Genomic DNA, 22762 nt, shown 5'->3' with positions numbered 1-22762 from the left:
AAAAACAAAGGGTAGGAAAAAGAATAGGCAGAACAGATAAAGAATGAGTAGGATAAGTGAGTGCTTTACAAATGAAAGCAGATGTATGAAATTACAAGCTGTCGGATCAGCAACGGAAATGAAGATGATAAAGTGGTTCCTTACACAGATTATAATTATTCATTTTGCCCAGTCCTGCATCTTTTCCCCATAATCCTCTTGTTGAGGGAGGTAAGGTGCAGGAGGATGTGAGGCTTATTCACATGAAAGGAAAAAAAGTAAACCATTTAAATTTCTCTGTCCGCAAAACTGCCCTTTATTTTGCTTTTTATTGATCCAAAATAATCTTGTATTTGCAATATCCCGATTAATTAAAGGTGTTTCTTACTACAGCTAAAGTTGTGAGCATAGTAAAGTTTGTTAGAAATTTATTTACAATTGCTATTGTTGGAGGCTGTCTTTATGTTGCAGAGTGGAGGCATCATTAACAGGCATTGCTTTGACAGCTGTGGCAGATGGATTGCCTGGATTTAGATGGTGCAAAAGAAATGAAGTAGTTTACATAGACCTGCTTGAAAAGATGTCTTTAATAATTGCACTCATAATTAGATTGATTTGGGAAGGAAAGAAAAAAAAACAGAAGATGACAACAAGCAAAAAGCCATAGAGTATGCTTACATAGATTCAGATAGAATCAAACAGCTTAGAACAAAATTATAAAGTTTAGCAAATCATGCTGAAAAGTTTATGAATAAGTGAAAAAAATCTAAGCAAGTTAATAGTGTACTATACTATTTAGTATTTATGAAATTAAAATCTAGTCTTTTCCCTTTTTCCTGAATATTTTGTGAAGTTTCTGATTTAAAAGAAAACAAGGAGTTGTTGAATAATTTTATGTATGCATAGGTATCTGAGTATGTGTATTTATGTAAATATGTATTTAAGAACAACATAAAAGATATTTCAGCGAAAACTAATCAGAGTGGGACAAACTTATCATAAAGACATAAATGCAAATTATTACATTTAAATTTAGATATCTGTGGAGGAGCATCTGAAAAGTTTATGTCCATTTGCAGCACTAGATCTTCAAGCTGATGGTGTTGTTCTGAGCTGCACTGACAGGGGCAGGCTTTGGGGGCACAGCTACAGAGGTCTGAATTGAGGCATCTGAAATCTGGAGCTAACACAAGTGTCAATGACATAAGATCATAGTTTTAGAACTTTTCTTAATTACACTAAACCAAGTGTAGGCACAAGGCTTGATTATATCTCTCTCCTTTTACTCTGAACACTTTTTGAGTTCTAAGACACCATGTGGGAAAAGACGGCCAAATCTGAACTGCAATGAATTTACTGGAAAAAGTGCTGTTTTGGAATACCAAAGTAAGACAGTAATATTTTTTTTCTCTCTCTCTATTTTCATTTTAATTCTAGTGATTTCAAGTAATTATCAGACCTGTTTGGGACTTCTGATGCATTATCCACCTATTGGAGATGTTCACTCCCTTATCCTAAGAGCACTTTTTCTCCGAGATCCAAAGGTGAGATACCTGTTAATACAGGAAATAATAAATCACTGTAAGTAAATGTTCTAAATGCTATGAAGTTAATAACAACCTACATTTTGGAAACTAAATGATAGTTTCAAGTTTCTTCTCACCTGACAAAAGAGCTGAAGGAAAGAGTTGGAAACAGAGTAGAAACAAGTCCCTTTACTCCTTAAAGGACACTTTGCTAAAGTTATCCAGGAGCTCTGGTAAGTGCTGGTGTGCTCTTTAGAATAACTTTGCTTGGTATTCTGCACAGACGTGTTTTGGGATAAAGTACACTTTTCAGGGAAACAGTAATGTTACTATTTAAAACCTAGTAAGCTGTATAGAAAGCATCATGCAATTTCATCTGAAAGACCTTTTTCATGGGATTTCTGGGATTAATCACTGTTAATCCTTAAAGCACTACCCCTGCCCAATATATAATGGTTATGTGATGGTTTTTGATTAAAAACAATAGTTTGATGTTACAGGCTGTAAAGATTCACATGTATAAAATGTATAAATTCATAAATTCATGCCACATATTATTAGCATGCAGTTTCTGATGTACTCATCTATTGAAAAAAGAAAGAAATCCTCTTCCTGTTTTAGAATGGCATGTGTATATGTGTGGGTATAGTATACAGGAGACACTCACTGTATAGTGGATAAAGTGCTTGAGATTCAGCTGAATGCAGTAATCTGTGCTTACTCAGATCTCTGGCAGATAGCAGAACTGTGCTGCTGGTTTTGAACTGTCTTTGTACATGTCCCATTAGTAGGTTGCCAGTATAAAGTCTGATTTCCCTCATCTTCTTGATGCACAACATCTTTGAAAGCAAAAAATTCATCACTTCTGCACTCTGACTGCCTTCTGCAAAATTTCATTCAGTACCAGTGTTTACACTTTTATGGATTAAGAAAAAAATTGTCTCTTTGTTTTTCTATATCAGTTTTTTGCAGAAATCTGCATCCTTACAGCTGTTTTTTTTCATTCCTCTCAAGCACAAAGATTTCTTTCATGATGAGAAGTAAAGTGTATCATCTTTTCAGTGTGTAAGAAAGTTTCTAACGTTAGATCTCAGGAGTCTTTCTTAAGATTTTGGCAGCAGCCTGTGAAATCAAACTGCCCAGCAATTTTTTATGTACTTTCATTCCAAAACAAGATAGAAATATTTTTTAGAAGAAATATGCAAAGGGAGGAAAATTTTGCTCAGGTGTCCATCTGAATTCAATATGTAATCTGTCATTTATTGAAGAGATATGTTAAACAATAAAGTGATTACTTATGATTCAGCTGTCCTCTGAAACATGCTAGGCAGCATACAAGATATGCTATCAGCTGAAGGGGACAAAAATTAACCACCAACTTCCCACAAAGAGGCTTAATCACTATTCCACTCCTTACGCTCTTGTTTCCAAGAGAAAGAAGCTGTCAGGCTCATAAGGCCTTGATGTCCTATTAATTAATATTTTCAGGTGGGCCTTGAACACCTTTCAGATAAATACGAGTTGTATTTCTGTAGTTCTTTGTCCAGGTGAATCAGTATTTGAAACTCTTTGATGCTAAGAGTGGTAGTTGCTTTGTCAATTTAAATATGATAAAATGCAATTGTTTCTCATTTCTGAGCTCTACTTTTTTGCTTGGGAAATACTCTGAATGTTGAGAAGGTCTGATTTCCAGAAAATGAAGAGCCTACGGGACTTGCAGCCACCCTTAATTTTACACTGGGTCTTTATGTTGAGGCTTCATAAAAAGATCAAGACTTCTTACAGTAAGGAAATAAAACCATTCTAAAGGATCCTTCTGACACTAAAAAATCACTCCTGGTCTGAGAAATAAATGTATTTTCAAAGCTATTACTCGAATATCTGTTTCTTACCTTTTCCTAGGTGTGACTTAAGGTTTCACTTAGGTGTCTGTAAGCATATATTTTTTAGTCTATTTTTTCCATATATCTGAAATGGAAGTCTTGCTGTTCTTTAAGACCTATGCACAAACATTTCCAAGTCTGTCCGTATTTTTCATGAAAAGGAATGAAAGGGAAGACTCAATAAGGCAACATGGGTGCTGTAGGAATCTAAAGTCAGTGAACAGATTATATTTGAAAATAAGTGGGAAAATTATGAAACTTTTTTTTTTTTTTTGCTAGTTGTATAGATATAATTCAGTTTGCCCTTATTCCCTGTGCAGATAAAAGCAGGTTGGAAGAAATGACAAAGGTTTTAGTCTGTACTGCAACTTGTAAGTGGCGATTAACAAATTCAGTGTTTAATTATTTTTCTTCCTTCTTTGATGTCTTCCTGTGCATTTCTTCATCACAAGCTAATAGGTTTCTAATAGAAAGTTACATTTGGTTCAGTGCAATTTTATCTCTCCTTATCCAGGGCTGAGTTTTTCTGTGTGGCATTTCTTCCAAGATTTTGCTTGGGTTTTAATATGTGAAATCAGAGAACTCTTCTCTGGGAGACTATTGCATGGTCCAGTGGCTTATTTCATTATTTGTTGAACATACCAAGAATGTTTAGTGTTGTTCCAAATATCTCAGAGAGGCTTGCTTTCTGCTCCTTGAAGCTTTAAATCTCAACTGGACAAGAAATGCCATTTAGAAGTCATGGAATTCCAAACAGGGATCTACCACTTGCAGGTTTGCTAATATATATGTTGTCTTCCATATTATTTTTACAGCTAGGAAAATACCAAGTCATCTTACAGAGGGGAGGTTGTGGGGTATTTGGACTAAGAAAGGTTGGAGGTAGGTGGATAAAACTGAAAGGTTCTTAAGGAACAATCTTCTCATAAGTGGTGAAGTTGTAATCAGGTGTTAAACCTGATACAGCTTTTCCATCTGTAACTTCCAATTCTGGAGATAACCTGGGTTTGTATATCTAAATACATCTATAAATTTTTCACTTCCTTTGCTCTGACATAACAGGTGTTTTCTTCTTACTTTTTGTCATGTAGTCTCTATCAGAAGAGATAAACTTAGGCTTGATGAACCTGTCCCATTTTGTTTCCCTCTTTTCACTGCAGTCATCACCAGGAGAGCAACCTAAATGTCAGAAGCAAGCTGTACTTAAAAGGTGGGGGGCATTTTTTTCCTAAAGATGGACAAGTGCAGTTTCCTGACCTTTTGTGAAATCAAGCCTTACCAGAAGCCATAGCATTATCCAGTATTAACAATAATATGAAAAGTAATTAGTACTTGCCATTAATCTAATGCTTGCAGCAGCTCTCCTGTTCACTTTGGGAACCCCAGTTGGCAGCTGAGATGAGAGAACATTTTAGACACTACATCTCTGATATTTTTCAGTGCCACAGAAGAGAAATATACATCTCTATAATAGCTGAAATAAGTTAATGCACCTGTCTCTGAGGGGGGGCCTGAGAGATACTAATTTTACAGGCATGAGTATGGATCAATGCAGAATAATTGAATTTCAACCTTTTCTGCATTTGGCTAGCTCCACTTCTTAGGAAAATGTGGAATGAAAAGCTCAAATCAGTGTTGTTGTCTGTGCATAGGGTGATAAAGTTAACCTGCTTAGCAGAGTATTTGTTTCACACTTCTAATCTTTGAACAGATAATTGCCTCAATTATTTATATTAAAGGAACTTCTACGCATTTACAATCTTTCTGAATATAAAAGTAGAGCTTCTTATGGAAGAATGGGCTATTAAAATTGTGTATATGTGAAATGAAAAAATAAGGGAAGGTTCTTTTATGTATATCCAAAAACATTTACTGAAGGTATGTGTCTGCATATTTAATACACCACGAGTGGCTCATTTTCTTCAGTTTTTTCCTTTATCAAAACCATTGAGCACTGTTAATTTTCACAGCAAAGGCAGCAAAATTAAGAAGTAGAGATATGGAGATAGGGCATTGGAAAAATATAAAGTGATTAAAAAACATAGTTCTAACTAGAGTTGTTCAAATAAAAAAAAAAATTAAAAAACCCAATTAGAAACAAAAGTCATAGAAAATGTGAACATATTGTGTTCCTTAAATAACCAGATGTTCTTTCCTTCCTGAAGGCAGCCAGGGCTAGAAATAAAAGGTTTAAAACTATTGTTTTAAGTTAACTGTGAATTTTGAAAATCTGTTTTCACCCTTTAGCAAATAAAATTCTAATACAGCAACATAAGCAAAGTAATTTTCATCTTTGGGTGTTCTTATTTGTATGTTGTTCAATGTTGAAGTGTTAACCTTATCACAGTGACTTATCAGAAAACTAAATCACTACATAGAATATTACAGTTTTGCACTACACACCAGAAACCTGACAACTGTCCTTTGTCTGAAAGCTTACTGCAGTTGTTCTTAATTTTTATGTAAAGCAAGTTTGCTTTCAGATATTTTAGCATGGTGAGTTGTCCCATTCATTGAGCAAGCTAGTTACGAGCTTAATTCAGTGGAGAGATCTTTTTATCATAAGCTACCAATTAAAAAACAAAAAAAAAAAAAAAAACAAAAAAAAAAAAAAACTAATGTGCTTCGTTGATGGAAATTAATTTGTTACTTATGCTAATAATATTATAGCTACTGCTGCTGATATTTTCTCAACATTGTATTTCAGCTATTTACTGACATTGAAAGTAGCTATATATTAATATTAAATTCTAGCTAAATCCATGGAGGAGAATACATGACATTTCAAAGAAGTCGTATTAGTTCGTCGTGACTGAAATTGCAGATACTGCCAGAAAACTTAAACAATAAAATATGGTCATGATCACTCATATAAAAATCTGCATTCTAGCTTTTAACACTGTTCTCTGTCTAAGCAATGAATAACAAGGGGAAAACACATTGCTGAAATTTTGAACCAAACTCTTTGTACATTTATTTTCAGCTGAATTTTCTTCTTAAGTAGCTGCCACCGTCTCATAGTTTTCTCCAAGCTGGTTTCATGTGCCTGAAAGGCTGTTGAGTTTCACTTTCTTCTCCCTCAGATAAATTCTTTTCTATACACTCATTAACTGAGGTGCCGCTGCAGAGCTGCAACTGTCCTTTGAACGCTGCCGTTATGTCAGTATTGTTGTTTTGCCGTTTGTGGCAGGAGAAAAGCAGGTTTGGGGTTGTTTTGTTTGTTTGTTAGCATTGTGTGTGCAATCTGGCATTAATTACCTCTCTTTAATGACCAGATTGCAGCCAATCAGAAGTTGGGATCTGGCGCTGCTCCGGCATTAGCAGCTCATTAATTTGTACCTCCACGCAGAGGTACTGCTGGGGCGCGGGTCCACTGCGTTACAGGGGGACCAGCAAGGGGGAGGGAGGCTCTCTGCAAACATTTCTGCTGGTTAGTTTTGATCATGGAGAATGTGACTGATATTTCAGGAGCAATAATACATTGGGGGGGGGTTCAGGTGCGTGAAGCGTAAGTTATCAGGAAGCTGGGATAATGGATTTGCCAGTGCAGCATGAGCTGCCTGTACTTTAGGTAAGGAGAGTTCCCTGGCTGAGTGAGGTCACCTGTACTTTAAAGGGGAGTCACCTCTACATGAGATATTATTGATAAAGGAAGTTAGATTTTCCAGAAAAGCTAACTACACATCTCTTCATCTGGAAGAAAAGGACTTAGGAAAAACAAAAAAGAAATGCATTTACTTTCAGTGATTCACAGAGAACTTCTAATTGCCTTAATTTCAGTTTAAGTTAAAGATATTGGATATGCAGTTCAAGATGAATTTTTATGGGAATAATGTGGCACCATTCTCAACTTGACCTCTGCTTTTATAACCACATTCAATTCTTTGTACTATACTCAAGCATTTTGGTGTTCTAACGTTCCCATTTGCAAATACAGTGAGGTTAGATGTAATCTAAACACCTCACTTTAAACAAATCAATGTTTTTTCTGTAATTGCGTGCTAAGTTTTTTAATGGTGGCCATGATATTTACTTACTCTTTGTTTATGTTCATGTTCTTAAAATGAGAAACTTATATTTTCCAGTTAAATAGTCTATGCTTTGTTTTAAGAGTTATTGATTTAAATATTCAGTTATTGTGTTTCATTAATAGAATAAGGTATGACAGGCGGCTAAGAGTTTAATGATGAATTACTTGGAATAACCATGTTGCCATAGTACCACATAAAAATAGTAAGTGTACCATGAATTAAAAATCCGCTTCATTTTTGTACATTTGTTTCAACACCTTCTTTCCCAGTGCACCTATGCATTTCAGAATGCAAAAAGGCTACATGGTCAATACTTGTGATACAACAGCTTTGTTATCTCTCTCAAAGTTCATTGCAATCTCTTCACTGGTACATTAACCATTTAATCAACCCACCATAAAATAGTCATCCTCAACATACCCTGTATGTCACAAGCAGTATTTTCAGGGAAAAAAAACTTGGAAAGTGCTTGATTAGTCATCTAGGCGAGACTTTTCAAATGAGAAACCTTTTGATGTCCTTCTCATTCTGCAGCACCATATGCAAGACAGCAGTCATCACTCAAAGGAGAGACTGATCTCTTGGATTGCCAATGGCAATGCAGTTCCCAAGTGTTGCTCTCTCCTTAGTGTGCATACACAGGCCAGTTGTGTGGGTAAGAACTCACAAACACTATCCATCTAAGCTGAGTCACCACTGCATTTAAATTAATGGGAATGCAGTGGGAAATAATATGGAATAAAGCAAAGCTTCCAGAACAGTGGCACCTCCCACAGTTAAAGCCATGCCGCAGGTAAGGTGGTGCAGAAGCAAAGGACTTGTCCCAGTTCTGTGTGGGGCCAAGCAAGATGGGGCTGCAGTCCCCTGCTGGTAGCAAGAGCAGAACCCAGCGTTGTCCTCACTGCCCATCTTGTGTGTGGCTGCTGATTTCTGGGAGGGTCGGGAGGTGCAGAGTCTTTCAGAGGAAATGGCTAAAGGTGAGTTTCTACTTTTGGCTAACATTTGACAGCAAGTGTCCAAGACAAAGTGGACCAGAAAGTTCTCTTTGGAAGACAGAATTTTTAAACTGTTCCTTCTGTTCAAGCAAGTTGACATCCTCGGTAGCAAAGTAAAGACAATTCTGATTGTACTTGCTGCTAAAACAAGAAGCTGAAGCATTTTAAGTTCTTAATCACTTTAGCTACCAATAAAACTTATTGTTTGTGATTTTCTTGGGGCTGTTTCTTTCAGCTGATAGTTTTACTTCTATTTAAAATGTCATTTAAAGCTACTGACCCTCTCCTAAAAAAGTTATAATGTTAATTATAAAATTACACTTGTAAAATGTATTTAACAGTGTTAGAGTGAGGTGATCATGGTTCTTCTTATGTGAACCTGAAAATTAAATCAATCATTTCTAGTTTGCAAGGGAGTTTATCAAAAAGAAGCATTTAAAACACTTAAAGCACTTTGATTCTACCTAATCAAAAGTTCTCCATGTCATAATTTATTTACTAAAATTTGCAAAACACAAACTGTGAGCTATATAAAAGTTGATTCATAACTTTTCAATAATATATGAAAGATTAACTACTGAATCATATCCAATCTATTATGATGGAATTTGAGTTCAGACTCTTCTGATAGAAATGTAGATATTGTGTACCTATGTATTTTATAGTAGATATTAGTGTATCAATTGTAATGAAGGTTATTTGAGTACTTTGTATTGGGAAGAGCTTCTCTGAAAGAGTAAAATACTGTCAAGATAGAACTGGGAATGGTATTTTTTATCCTTTGCTATAACTTTTTATGGAAAATTAGGTTTGGAGATCTTATGTCTTTTGTCCTTTGTCTTTTTAAGGAGCAGTAGTGATGAAAATGGCTTTTTAGGATAATTCCTCATGATTGTAATCCCAAATGAAAGGAGTTGCTCGTCCCACAGCGCCAGGCCCTTAGCTTCTCTCTGTATTTCACAAGAAAAGACTTGGATGTCATATTCCTTTTGGTGTGGTGTGTGCATGGGGCTGTGTGAATGAGCTTTTTTCACTCCCCTGGGGACCTTTTTCAAGTGGTTTATGTAGCAGATTACACGCAGAACGTGAATTATTCTGTTTCTTCTCCTTGTAGTGAAAATAACCAAATAGCACCTTAAAATGTTCTTGTTTTTCCCTGATATGTGAGATTTGTGTACAAGCTTGTATGTGGAGAAGATGTAACGCTGTAAGTGTGCTTACAAGGGGTGTATAAGTATAAGCTTCGGATAACTGCATTACTCACAAAGCCATCAGTGAGTTATGCAGGTTGTCCAAAACGAGTGCCAATAAAACCATAATGTGGTAGCTTTTCTGTACATAAAGATGTCATATTTTAAATCTCATAATTTGGAGCATTCCAGGGTTTGAAGCGAGGCTTGCTGTGTGTTCCTTTCAAAAGCCTGGAGCTTTCCTCCACAATGTTGTAAAACTCCTGTTCCTAACTGTGCGAGGCTGCAAGATGCCAGAGCATAAATCTGTCACAGGGTAGAGCTGAACACTGTCAGATTTATACCTTACTATTTAGTTAATTTACTTCTTAAAACCAAGGGTTCAGCTGAAAAATAGGCAACTAAATTAAGAGGCAGATTTAAAAGGTACTTAAGCGATTCTGTTGATGCAAGATGAGGATTTTACGCAGGTTATGAACTTGAACGTTGGCAGGTCGGAGCCTTTTTGTCTGGAATATCAATAAAAGCTGATTTGGTAGGATTTGATCTACCTGTTAAAACACAATATGCTGTAATACTAAATTAAATAAAAATAAAAATAAAAAAAGACTTCCCAAGGAGTTAGGACAAGAAGCCAAAATACACAACTAGAAATTTCTTTCAGTCAAGTCACTGAAGCATTTTTAAATCTCACTTGTCATTTTTTTTCAGTTCTTCATCTCTTGTCATAGAATGCCCATGTGAGAGAAAGCATGCGTGTATGAAGTTAAAAACAGACCATAACGCACAGTATTTAAAATATCTTCCTGGTGTCTGAAATTTCTAGTTGCCAGGGGAATGGAGGGTTGTCACGTAACAAAACTGGAGATAATTTATTTCAGCCTAATCAGAGTTCAGGGGTCTTCCATTCTTGACCCAGTTAACTGAATTTTCTTTCCTTTTCCATTTTTTTCTGGGAAATTTTGTTGCTTGTGGGGCAAAAACCTCTCCTTAATTTTCTTTAGAAACAATTAAATATGATAATTCTTCATGCTCTTATTGCATTGTAAATAACAAGGTCCATGATTGAGACCCTTAGCATCTTGTGAAAAATGTAAACAGGAAGCATTATTCCCAGTTTGAGGATTATGGCCAACACCAATATTAGTGCATGCATCTCCTGACTCCTGTGATTAAAGGAAGTTCTTTATTAGTTCTGTGCAGGGCACCCTTCATGTTGTGCTGCTTTAATACGCAGGGTTGATGGACTACCAATCTATGTTTTAGATGGTATTTTGCTCTTGGCCTTGAACCACTTTTGAATTGGCAACAGTACCTTATATCTAATTATACAGTACCTTATTATCTAATGTCTCGCTGGGTGTTTTCATTCTAATAACTCAGTGGTTCATAGGTGGATAAAGTACCTTTCGTGCCCCAGTAGGTTGCTTGCTGCAGAAGGTATAATAAGGGAAGAGGAGAATTAGCAGGTGAAAAGAAATGTATGTTTGTTTGTTTGGGGAATAGTTTTTTTTTTGCTTTGGGTGCTTTGGAGTTTGGGGTGTTTTGGTTGTTTACTATACAAAATACAGTGATAAGTTTCTGTAATGTTAAGCCTTTGCTTATACTGTGTGTGTTCATGTGGGGAGGAGACAGCTGCCTAAACATCTCACAGAATAAAAAGAGGAAAGGTGAAATCCTCTCTCCAGTTATTAGATAATTAGTAAATACTTCACATTAATTATTAGTGCCTGTTGGAAAAGCTGCTGCTGAAAAGAACAATCTGTATCCTTTATCCATCTCAGCTGCTCTATTTCAGCTCTGTTCCCAGTCAAAATTTTTGTCAAGTTTATGTGATCTTTAATGAAAAAAGTAGCATAGATGATCTAGCAGGAGAAGGTCAACCTTTCCTGACCTCTCAGTCCTATTTGAATTTAGGGTCACATGATCCTCCAACTTGAGAAACAAATAAAAAGGAAAAAATAGAATTTTAATACAGAAATTTCTTAGGTACTACAAGAATTATGAAGAAATCCAGTATTGCCATGTCAGCTGACAAAGGGAAAAAGGAGAAAATTCACTCCCTAAAAGTAATTGTTTAAATAAGTAGAACAATGTTCCATCATGATCCGTCTCTTTACGTATGTTTGGTTCAGTCTGGATTTTGATTTAGGCTTAAAATCTTAGTAGTTTAGGGGAAAAAACAATAAATGTTTTGCAGCATTTGGAAAATATATTGGAAAAAATTAGTTTTAAAACATTCCATTTGACATTAGTGAGATGATTATTTTGATCAGCCTGTTGTGCCTGGATGTAGAATTCACTGCTGCTATTTTGTTTGTTTTTTCTCTGTTGCATTGAGGTTATCTAGTTTCAGATACAATCTATTAAGTGGAGTATTTTTTTAGTAGCTGAGGTTTTCCCACCTGTCTACCCTAAAACACCTGCAACATATGTTTGTGTAACCCTGCAATGCTCTGTGGTTTGGGCCTTGAGAAATTCCCCCAGAGCTTTTTGCTTATAAACAGCTGAGCAATTCATTTCTCTGATGACAAGTGTTTTTCCCTTGGCATTGAGGCAATAGCATGCTTGCTAAAATACATCTCATTTTTCCTTAGATATATTGAAAATCTTTTTCCATTCTTGCCTCTTATTCTAAACCTTCAGATTTTGTGTAAAATTGTGTTTGGTTTTTTTTTTTCCCCTCGTTGATAAAACTAAAAAGGGAGAAAATACAATACCTCAACAAAGAAAAGTCTTATCAAGATTCCTCCACTTGCACCTGCATGTAAACTTTTAACCCTGCTGTGTATTCAGGGGGTGAGATACCAGGTGCATTGTAGAACAGCCTGTGACTTGTGTCACACACGAACACACTTTGCTATATCCTGTCTGTTCCGTGGGTAACGTGATGCAATTTGTCTCCAGAGGCCAGGGAGGAAAAGGCCAGGGAAGAAAAGGGTTTTACTTGAGAATTTGAGCAGCATGTGGAGCAGGATCCTTAGCCGGTGGGAGCTGCTTTTCCACAGTTTGTGCAGGTTTGGGGGATTGGCTGCATTCAGGGTGATTCTGAGCCCTGGCCTAGGAAAAGTGCAGCTGTGGGTATAACTTAGCTCAGCCCTGTGGCCCTGGAAGAGGATAAAGGCAAATAGAAATCCCCAGGAACCTCCTGGCAGCCGTGGGAATTGGAGTGAGTTAGTCTGGGGCTGGCTGGGAATAGACAGGAGGACAGGAAGAGGACTTCAGCAGGCAAATGAGCTGGGACAGAGGGATGGATCTTTTAGGCAAGGAAAGGCTCAGAAGTAGGAGTGCTTCAGAGATACCTGAAACATTTTCAGGCTTTTTTCCCCTTTTGACTGGGGCTAATACATTTTGAAGAGACAAAGTCCAAAATCACATCTATTTCTATGTGTTTTTCATACATATGTGTGAATATATGAATATGTGAATTTCATACACTGTCCTTTCAAAAACATAAATTGAGCATTTTCTAGTGATTGAAACTATGTTCACTCTAAAAATACATTAAGATTAAAAGAATTATAAATCCAGCAGACTACTCCTACAAAATGGGTGTGGGAAAAGGGGTGGTGGGGGTGGTGGTGTTCTAGTATTGTATTTCTGCTCTCTCTTTCCTTACTAGGGGAAAGCCATATATGTGTTAATCTGTACAGTGCCCTCAGCCCTCATACAATTTCTTGGAGGGATTCAACAAACTGTACATTTGAAGGATTAATTTCACTGTCATTTTCACATTTTCCTTTTAATTAAAAAATTATTTTGTTTGAGTTAGTAACAAAATAATGCACATAAATTGAAAAAGAAAAGGAATAACTTTATGTATTTAAGTAATGAAAAATACAAATTGGATCTTTCTAAATTGCACTTTGTAGGAAAAAACTGATTGCTGTGAATATTTTAGGCAACAGAGGTATGTTTTTTGTAAATAAATCTAGTCCTTAGTTCTGATACATAGGTTGTAATTTAGGGGACAGCTCAAACTGAATGCTTAGAGAAGGGGAATCCTTAAAATTCTTAAGGAACAAGCATCGTAATTGTGTAGGTTTTCAGTTCTGCATTTTACATTTAACTTACCAAAATAGTTGAAAAGAATACAAAACTTAAAGGACAACCACAGTGACATAAAGATCATAATCTTCAAAACAATGTATTTTTTACTGTCTGAATTTCAGTTTTCAGAAGTATGTACATTTTCTGTGGTGATACTTCACAGATATTTGTCTGCTAACATATGTATCAGGTTGAATATTGAAAATTTTGAAATATATTGAAAATATAAAATATTTTATTATTCAATATAAAAAATATTGAATTTTTTTGAGATGCTATCTCAGTGATGCTACAAAAGAAGTCACGGTAGTAACCCTTGCATTTACTATATTGCATTTCTAATGTTTTTTCAAAGAGAGTTTTTTTTCACTGTATGTAATAGTACTTTAAACTGCTTCTTCCTTTGATACCTTTAAACCTCACAGGAATTTAAATAGGCTCCTGTGAAAGTAATGCTTGAGCCTCATTCATGTGTTTGAGCTAGATGTTATTCCTATTAATGGCTTTAAGTGCTTAGATAGTAGATGAGCTTTTCATGTCTTCAATTGCTTGCCATTTCTGCATAAATATGTTTTAAGATACTGTTCCAAATGATCTTTTCCTCTTTTTTTTTTGGTTTTGGGTTTTATTTAATTCAGAAGCAATGTGTAATAATCTTTTTTATTATTTATTGGGTGATGAAAAAGAAATTTCAGTGTTTTTTCTAACTATCAATATATACCAAGTTACTGGAAGCAAATTGCAGATCTGGCTAACACCTGGTAACTTGTACTTTACAAAAAGCTGTCTTATGGCTTAGAAGTGCCCATTTTTTTATCCATCTCTTACTCTTCAACCTTACCCTTCAACATACGTAAAGAAAGAAGTCACTTAATTCATAGGAGAAAAGTTACACTGTTTGATTACTCAGACAGAAGTCACAGAGCCATCAGTTATCCTCATCACGTCAGTTTGGATTTGATTATCATAGAAATGTATTGAATTACCAAACTAGAGCAATAGTAGCTAAAGCTGATTCATTGTTATTGCTGTCAGTTGATGAGGACTGACTTTCAAGCTCTGTGAATTGGTAGAGTTATTCAAACATTGTTTTTATAACAAGAGATGAAAAATGTAGAACAGCCATTACAGTGTGGGAGGTAGGATAGATGAGAATTTTTTTAATGCTTGTCTAATAGCTTTTAGTTGCTTCATTTTTTAATGAACATTACAAACATATATGTTTAAAATGTTTATTGTGTTTCCAAAGAAAGAAAATGAGACATTTCATACAAGATTAAGTCTAACTGCAGGAAACAGTCTGGAAATTCCCACCCTTAAATATGCTTCCAGAAATCATCCTGGCCTTTGGTATCTACCAGTTCTATAAATTTTCTTCCCTCCTTTTATGCTCTTGCAACGTTTTGGTCTTTAAAATTCAAGTCCTGTGGCCTCCTCCAGAAAAAAGATTTTCAAGGAAGCAGGGCTATCTGTAGGTATGTGGAAAATGAGAGGATAAGACTGTAGATACTCCAGTCTGTAATGAAATCTGAAGAGCAAATATACCATGTGAAACTGAAGGACCTGAAGACTGACTCTGTCAAAAATGTAATGTACTCTCACCTGTGAACAATGGTTTTGGAAAAGTCAATGCATGGTTCACTAAAACTGTATTTACTAATAGCAGGATTTAAGAAGGCAGATCAGAATATAAGGCAACAGCCAAAAAATAATTAAATCTTTGTAGCAAGTACTTACAAAGTATTTAGATCTCTTTTATACAAATCTGATCACTATGCAGAAATTTTTACCACTTTAACATTTTCTCTTGCACTAGAAATTATTTAAGCCATTTCTCATTTATATATTTTTTTAAGGGCCTTTCTGTACCGCTCTTATTTCGTTTCCATCTGCATGCAATTTTTTTTTCCTTCAAAATATTTGCTTTTCCCTCCAAATAGTGTCCTTCAGGATGCATGCCATCAATCATGATACTTTATGCATATATTGCAGTCTATGCTTAATGTTCAATGGATTCTTAGATCCCAAAAGGATGATTTCAGGACTACTGAATGCAGCATATTCCATGAAAGAGTTTCATTGTGTCAGAAGTGGACAATAACAAGTGGATTCTGGTTTCAGTATTAATTATTTACACTTTATTATAGGACAACAGTTCTTTATTCATGGCCTCGGTTTTCAGTAGGGTGAAATTTGGAGAGGAAAAATAGGCTCTGTGTGCCATCTAGTGGGATTGTTCAGGCTGTGTCACTAAAATTAATTCTTTGCTTAATAGAGATACTGCTAAGGATGTATTCAGTTCAAAATAATTGCTATAGTTTCTCCATACTATTACCATTTTTTTTAAAAGCATAGCACTTTAGCTTGGAGGTAGTCAAATTCTGTAACTGACCTGCAGGAAGAAATCCTATCAGTATGTGTTCTTGTGCAAGAATTACTGATTTATTTAGGAATGTTACCACTACAGCAGACTCTTCCATGTGGAAGAGTACTGATTTCTGTGAGCATGGAATGGACTTACAGGTAGAATTTGGTTTGAGTCTTCACTTTAATGTAAATGACATTATTGCCTTGAAAAACCAAGATCCCAGGAAAAGAAACTTGTTCTGTAAGTTTCTAATCCTCTTTAATGAACATATTTCATGTCTTGGCTTAAAATCTCCCAGAAATTTACAATGAAGTACTTTTTTTACTTTTTAGCGAAATCCAAGACCGGTGACTCACCAGTTCCAACAAAATTTAGATTATTACAAAGCACGTGGAGCAGACTTGATGAACAAAACCCGGTAAGCTATTTCTAAATATATGTTCTCCAAACTAAGACCTTACATTAAAAAAAAATGTTTCAGAAGTCACATTTATACTAAACAGGAATTACATAAGCAGTATTAGAAGCGTTTATTTCAAATCTTTCCCTTGACTATTATTACAGGAAAAAATTGAAGCTTTTACGTGTAGTGTTGCAGTCACTCGCTGGCATCATTTTAAGGGAGGACACTATTACACAATGACATGTATCCTAAAAATGGGGTAAAACATTGCCAGTGTGACTTCTGTAGCTGAAGTAATTCTGATAATGCACCTAATTATAATCTGGAGTATCCATGTACCAGAAGCTAAGTTAAGTTGAATGAATGTAAATCCAGTTTGAAGTAATTTTTACAAAACTTTACCTCTCGTCTTTTAGAAGTGGTTTGTATCAATAACGCCAAAATTCCTCGTCAAGGCCATATTATCTGGGTGGCCAGAAGGTGGGTGCCGTGGCAGGTGACTGCTGGTGGCTGCAGGTCAGTCCAGCACAAGAGATAATGCTTCAATTGCCACAGTCACAGGCAGTTTCTTGGGCTGCACGTGGCCCCAGCCGCTCACTCTGCCTGCTGATTCATAGGAACTTGCCGGCTTTGGGACTTTTGCATCGCTGTCACATTCTGTTGAAATCAGCTACATTAAAAGCCAACTCCAATTAAGATGGTGTCGTTTGAGAAGCTTTTAAAAAGGGACAAAGAAGCAGAAATTAAAACTAAGTAGAGTGACTACAAAACCATCTTTTTCTTTATAATTCGGGCTTTAAAGTTGAGAACAGGTGTCAAGAATTGCTGCATTCCATTGCATTTTCTTAATGTTTTTACTTATTCTTTTGAAAAATTATCTGCAGTGTTGCCTAAACTGGAAAAATAAGTTGTTCAAAGTTTCAAAAAGAAAGATTTCAAGGATTTTGAAAAGACAAGTAAATTATAAAGCCCAAACAAGACTGACACCTACCGGAAGCCTAAATTCCAAGAAAAAAAAATTGATTAAATCTCTGTAGGAATATAAATTATTTGCACACATAGACTACACACCAAATGAGATAGGAAGTTGTTTAGAATAATTCAGATAGAAGAAAATCTGTGATAAATTCATCTCAAGTCAGGAACGCTTAGAGCAGGTCAAATGTGGTAAAGCTGTTTAAGATTGGACTAGGGAGAACTGGAAGATGTAACATTAGGAAATGTTTCTGCAGTGAGCAGAAATGTATTAAATCAAGTACTAGGTCTATTTCATCTTTAATTCCATAGGCTCAGTGATATGTTTAAAATATCTTGACAAATCTCTACTATATATTGCTTATTTTATCACATATAAAACTTTTTAATCGGTCATGTTCATCTATTTGTCTCTCATCTCTTGTAATGATTACTTGCTGAAAAGAGAAATGCCTTTGAATAAGGCCTGCAAAACAAAGCATTTCCATCTTAGCAGAAAACTGCAGAGATTGAATCATCTTCCTACTGCTAGTTTAAAAATACAGCATTCACAGTCAAGGTCAATGATGCTTATTGTGATGAAACAAAATTGTTTGCTTCGTGGATGGAATTCATGTCTCCTTGATACTCATATTTTTAAACTGATGCCTTACTTTTAAATGCATCTGCTGATAACTTTACAATGTAAATCAATCAGTATTTTTCTTGTAATTGTTGTGCATGTCTAGTACATTTAGATGGCTCAAATGTAGATTGATCCATGTTTGATGGCTGTAATCATCCTTTGCATTAATATATCAGACATTTAAATGGTAAGAAGTAGACACATTGTTCTTATTTTACTGAACTTCAGCTCACTTTTAATGTAAGTCCTCCAGAAATGTAGCACCTCACTATTGTTCATTTACTGAAGCTGTCATTCAGAGAAATTGCACAGATTTTACTTCACAATACATGTTTTAAAACCACCTCTTGAAAAGATATTTAGATAGCATCATTATTTATTTTTCATTCATTTATACATGTTCTGAGCTGATCATTAGCAGTGTCACTTCATAGCACAGCCAAATCACACCACAGGTTATTAGGAGCTGTGATAACTATCCTTTCCAGTTGTCATCTACTTCTAAAACATTCTTTCATTTTACTGTTGGAAGCACTTTTAAAAATAGTGTTTCGGACATAAAGGCTTGGCGATTGTTCATGTAAATTTTCAACCATCTGAAAAATGCAAATAAACTAATTTGTTATAGTGTACATATATGTCAAAGCAGCAAATCAAACAGCGTAGAATTAAAACTGACACCTTTTTATTAAGCAAAATATAGCTGAAAAATAAAGAAACAAGAAAGAAACAATCTGCTGGACACAAATACACAAGCCTCTGTATAAGCTTTGTTTCCTGCATCTGTGTACTATCCCAATTCCCATGACACATGAAGCTCAAAGTGTCCAGTGGCTTTGTTGCTCAGGTGGCCTGTCTGTGTAAATCACTTACTTTCAGCAGATTTTTTGTGCAAACTCAAGGGGTTTTATTAGTGATTGCCAAGGTTCTAGGTTTAGAGACAATGTAAACCTAGGACTCAATGTGCAAGCCATTATCTTCCTGCTAAGTTAATGTTTCAGGTGAGTGAGTGATATGTACCACTCCAAACTCCAGCAAACAGAGGGAAAAAGTATACTATGGGTTCTGAATCTCTGCCATATTACTGGTATGACCCCCAAAATTGGCAATGTAATGAGATTTATTGCCAGCTGTTGATAACTGATTGAGATCCCATTCAGCTTGATTTTATCTGTTAGCAGGTTCCTATTTAAAAAAAATAGAAAACTCAGCCTACTACAGGCAGATTATTAAAAATAAGCAATCCATTGAGTATTGATTCATGTACCCAACTCCTTTTCTTGTCTGGCATAATTCACTAGAGCAGCAACTTCACTTTGAAATGCTGACATTTGTGCTCCTGTGTCTACCACAAAAATAACCAAATATTTTAAATGGCCCAAGAGAAAAGCGATTATCAAATCTCCCTGGCTGTTTTCTGTGAGCCTTCACATATAAATCCACTCCATCCAGTGGCTATCCCTCACTCAGGACTGGTTAATCTGCTAAGTCCAGGCTCTGGAGGGTCTGAGGGGACCAAAATGTTGGACTCCTCAGGGGAGTGACTCATGTCCTTTGATCTTCAGTGGGAGTGTTCTGGCATCCTTCCTGGCAAAAGAAGCCAATACAAGTCTCGAGGGGTTGGTCTGGACAGGTTACCCCTTTGTGGCTGAAGTTGTTTAACAGCATGGACTTAGGATATTTCCCAGGTGGAATCTCAGCTTTAGTCTCATAAAGTACTTTTCACACTGCTGTTGTTGCTTCCCCCACCTTTTCAGGGGGCTCTCCTCTAATTATTCTCATTTCCAGAGGGAGTGAGACTGTTCATTGCACAGCCTGAGCAGTGCTGGGTGAATGTTCATACCCCTGCAGGAGGCTGTTTAAGGTGTATTGCCCTCCCTTCCAAGCCATGCCAGCTGAGCAATGGTTAAAGGCACAGTATTGGCATTCAATTGCCTGAAGTAAACTGGAAACCACAACTCTCTGTTGGCTCCTTCACTACCCAGGCAGGACAATTAGGAGGGGACTTTGAGACAAACCCATCAATGCTCAAATCACATGGGTGCTTATATTGTGGCTATTGAGTTTGCAGTGGGTGGTGTTGCACTGTTGGTGGAACCGAATCAGCTATAACTTCAGAAATTCCATTTTGTGCTGCAGCAAAGACCCAGCACTGTGATACACCAGTAATCCTTGAATTTAGTGCAGGCACCACAGGGAGTGAGTGCACTACTGTCTCTGGACTTCTTTTAGAGTCAGGTTCAGCAGGGTCAGGGTCAGGAGCCACCAAACATCCAAAAACTCTCCACGTCCCCTTCAGTTGCAGGGTGCAAACCTGGCTTCAGCAAAGCACCTGAAGCCTTGGCGCATCAGTGATTGTTTGAGTCACTAACCATTAATGCTTCAGTCTCACACCTGCTCAATTTGCTTTTGAAACCATTTGGACCTCCTGCAACAGTATTTTATACAGTTCTGCACATGCTTTCCTTGTAGTGACTTTGTCACTCACTCTCAGATGACTGTGGAGGAACATTCTGTAATACCAGCAGCAATCAATAAAATCAGGAGGCACAGAAACATCCTGTAATTATTATCCACCAATCATTCTTTCCCAGCTTCCGTAAATTGGGAAGCAATACTTGGTCCCAGTCTCTGTACTGCTGTTCCTTCTAAAACATTCTAGATGCCATCTTTCTTCATCACCAGTATATATGGCAGAAGCCCCCCACAGAGTTTGGGGCTGTATCTTGTGAGTGTGAGGCTCTCATACTGCCTTCTGATAGCTCTCCTTTTCTGTCTATTCTGAGTATCTATTCTGATTCTAAACAACTCAGCTGTTGTTATTTTCTGGATGTGCTCTATATGTGTGTGCATGTTTCTATTGTGTATTCTAAAAAAAAACCATCTCTGGAGACAAATAGAGAAATTAGAGGAAGAGCAAAATCAAAATTACTCTTCCAGGTGTCTGCAGAAGTTATAAATTACCCATATTAATTCATTTGTAGTTTATTTTTAGTTCAACTTCCCCAAAACATTGTAAAGCTATTTTTCCCCAGTACAATGATTGTGTTGGTTTTAATTACATTTCTTCATGTTTTTAAAGGACAGCTATTTATATCATGGAAGTACAGATCAGTAAAGTAAAACCTCAGGAGTGAAAAGGTCTTTGTGGTTGTGATATATTTCTGTGAAGGATATTTCAACCATTAATTATATAAGGCAGGGAATTATTGCATGAACAAATAGGAATGGCTTTGCTAATCTGTGGGTTATGTGAATGCTTCCACTGGGAATTAAAAGGTTCTTTGCCTCTTTATTTTAGACAAATTAAATGGTTTGACAATTTCCTCAATCTTAATGTTGCATATAACTGAAGTGAATTAAATAGCCACTGTAGTTATAAATAAAAAGTAACAATTATAAGGATTGTGATTCAGTATATGTGTTATACCCTGAAGCAGATCTTCAGCAAAATCGCTTTGGAAATCAAGATTCCTGTTAAAACGTGCTTGGCTTAAAATGATTGAGCTGGGCAGAAGGTGAATTCGGAGCAAGAGACATCTAGCTCTGCCAATCTAAAGGGACAGTCCAGTGCTTTGCTTGCTGAAAGAAATGTTTGGGGTTGACTCATTTTAAACATTGGAGAGTATTTAATATAACAGAAATAAATATTAAAGCAGTCCTCAAATAAGTGCAAAAATTCAATTTTATAAAGTTTTTGATTCTGTAGAGACTGGATTGCTATTTATCACTCTTCTTTTTTCTTGTTTTTTAATTTAGGAAGGCAAATTTTAAAAAATTAAGAAAATTGGTACAAATTCACTTTGTTTGGGGTTAGTCTGCATTTTTCAGGGAGAAGGACAAAAAAAAATTGTCCACTTCTGGTAGGGAAAAATTCATACCACACCCTGTGGTCTCTGTGTGTATTCCAGTGCAACTGTAGTAAAACACCTTCTCTGTAACGTTCAAATCTTGGATTTTTATCTCCATGTTTTGAAGAACTATGCATGTATGGCTGTGCCTGTCCAAACCATTGGCAATGATGCAATGATTTCTCCTCTTCTTTTCTCAGTGCCAGTGCTAAAGCCGCCCCTCTGAACATCAACAAAGTCTCCAACAGCTTACTGAATTTTGGCCGAAAGCTCATTGCTCCGGCCATGGCTTCGGGTGGGGCAGTGGGTGCTCCTGCTGGCGGGAGCAGCTTCCCTCCCTCTTCAATGCCAGGCAGGAGCACAGTGGAGGCCCCTCAGCACCAGCAGCACCACCAGCAGCAGCAGCACCACCACCACCAGTCACAGCAGCAGAGGATGATGAAGTCTGAGAGCATGCCAGTTCAGCTGGGCAAAGGTAAGGGGGAAAGGGGTGGCAGCACTGTGACTTTGGGGAAGCTTTGTCGTACATCTTCAGGGCTAAAGTTCTTTCTTCTGTTGATTTTTATATCAGTGTGTACATATTTTGAGGAAAAAGCAAAAAAAAACTATTTTGTTAGTCAGGATGCTTATGCCAAGTACAACAGCACGTTTGCCGTGCAATACAGAATTAGATGTTATCTCAAGAATGTACAAATACTGTAAGAAGTTTTGAACTTCTAAAAATATATGAACCAGAAACTGCATCAGACAGGCCAACAAACTAATCATTACCATATGAAACATGAGCCAGTTAATTTTTCAGATTTTTACATGCAACCTTTTTTAAATGGAAGACTAATTTCATACATGTTTTTCAGGTTATCAGCAAAACATTGCATGCATAACA

At 36.4% G+C, this 22762-nt stretch overlaps 1 protein-coding gene across 8 annotated transcripts in view; it reads left to right on the top strand.

Moving 5' to 3' along the window:
- Positions 1 to 22762, top strand: part of TBC1D5 (TBC1 domain family member 5) — a 316832-nt gene that overhangs the window by 241624 nt on the left and 52446 nt on the right. For all 8 annotated transcript variants that reach the window (XM_058039756.1, XM_058039673.1, XM_058039586.1 and 5 more), the window contains 3 exons: positions 1417 to 1523; positions 16355 to 16440; positions 22077 to 22351. In XM_058039756.1, the coding sequence (XP_057895739.1) occupies positions 1417 to 1523; positions 16355 to 16440; positions 22077 to 22351 (468 nt within the window). The remainder of the gene's footprint in view (positions 1 to 1416; positions 1524 to 16354; positions 16441 to 22076; positions 22352 to 22762) is intronic.

The sequence above is a fragment of the Melospiza georgiana genome, chromosome 1 (genome assembly GCF_028018845.1).
Source record: "Melospiza georgiana isolate bMelGeo1 chromosome 1, bMelGeo1.pri, whole genome shotgun sequence".
Lineage (NCBI taxonomy): Eukaryota > Metazoa > Chordata > Aves > Passeriformes > Passerellidae > Melospiza > Melospiza georgiana.
This window is presented reverse-complemented; position numbering and strand designations above follow the sequence as displayed.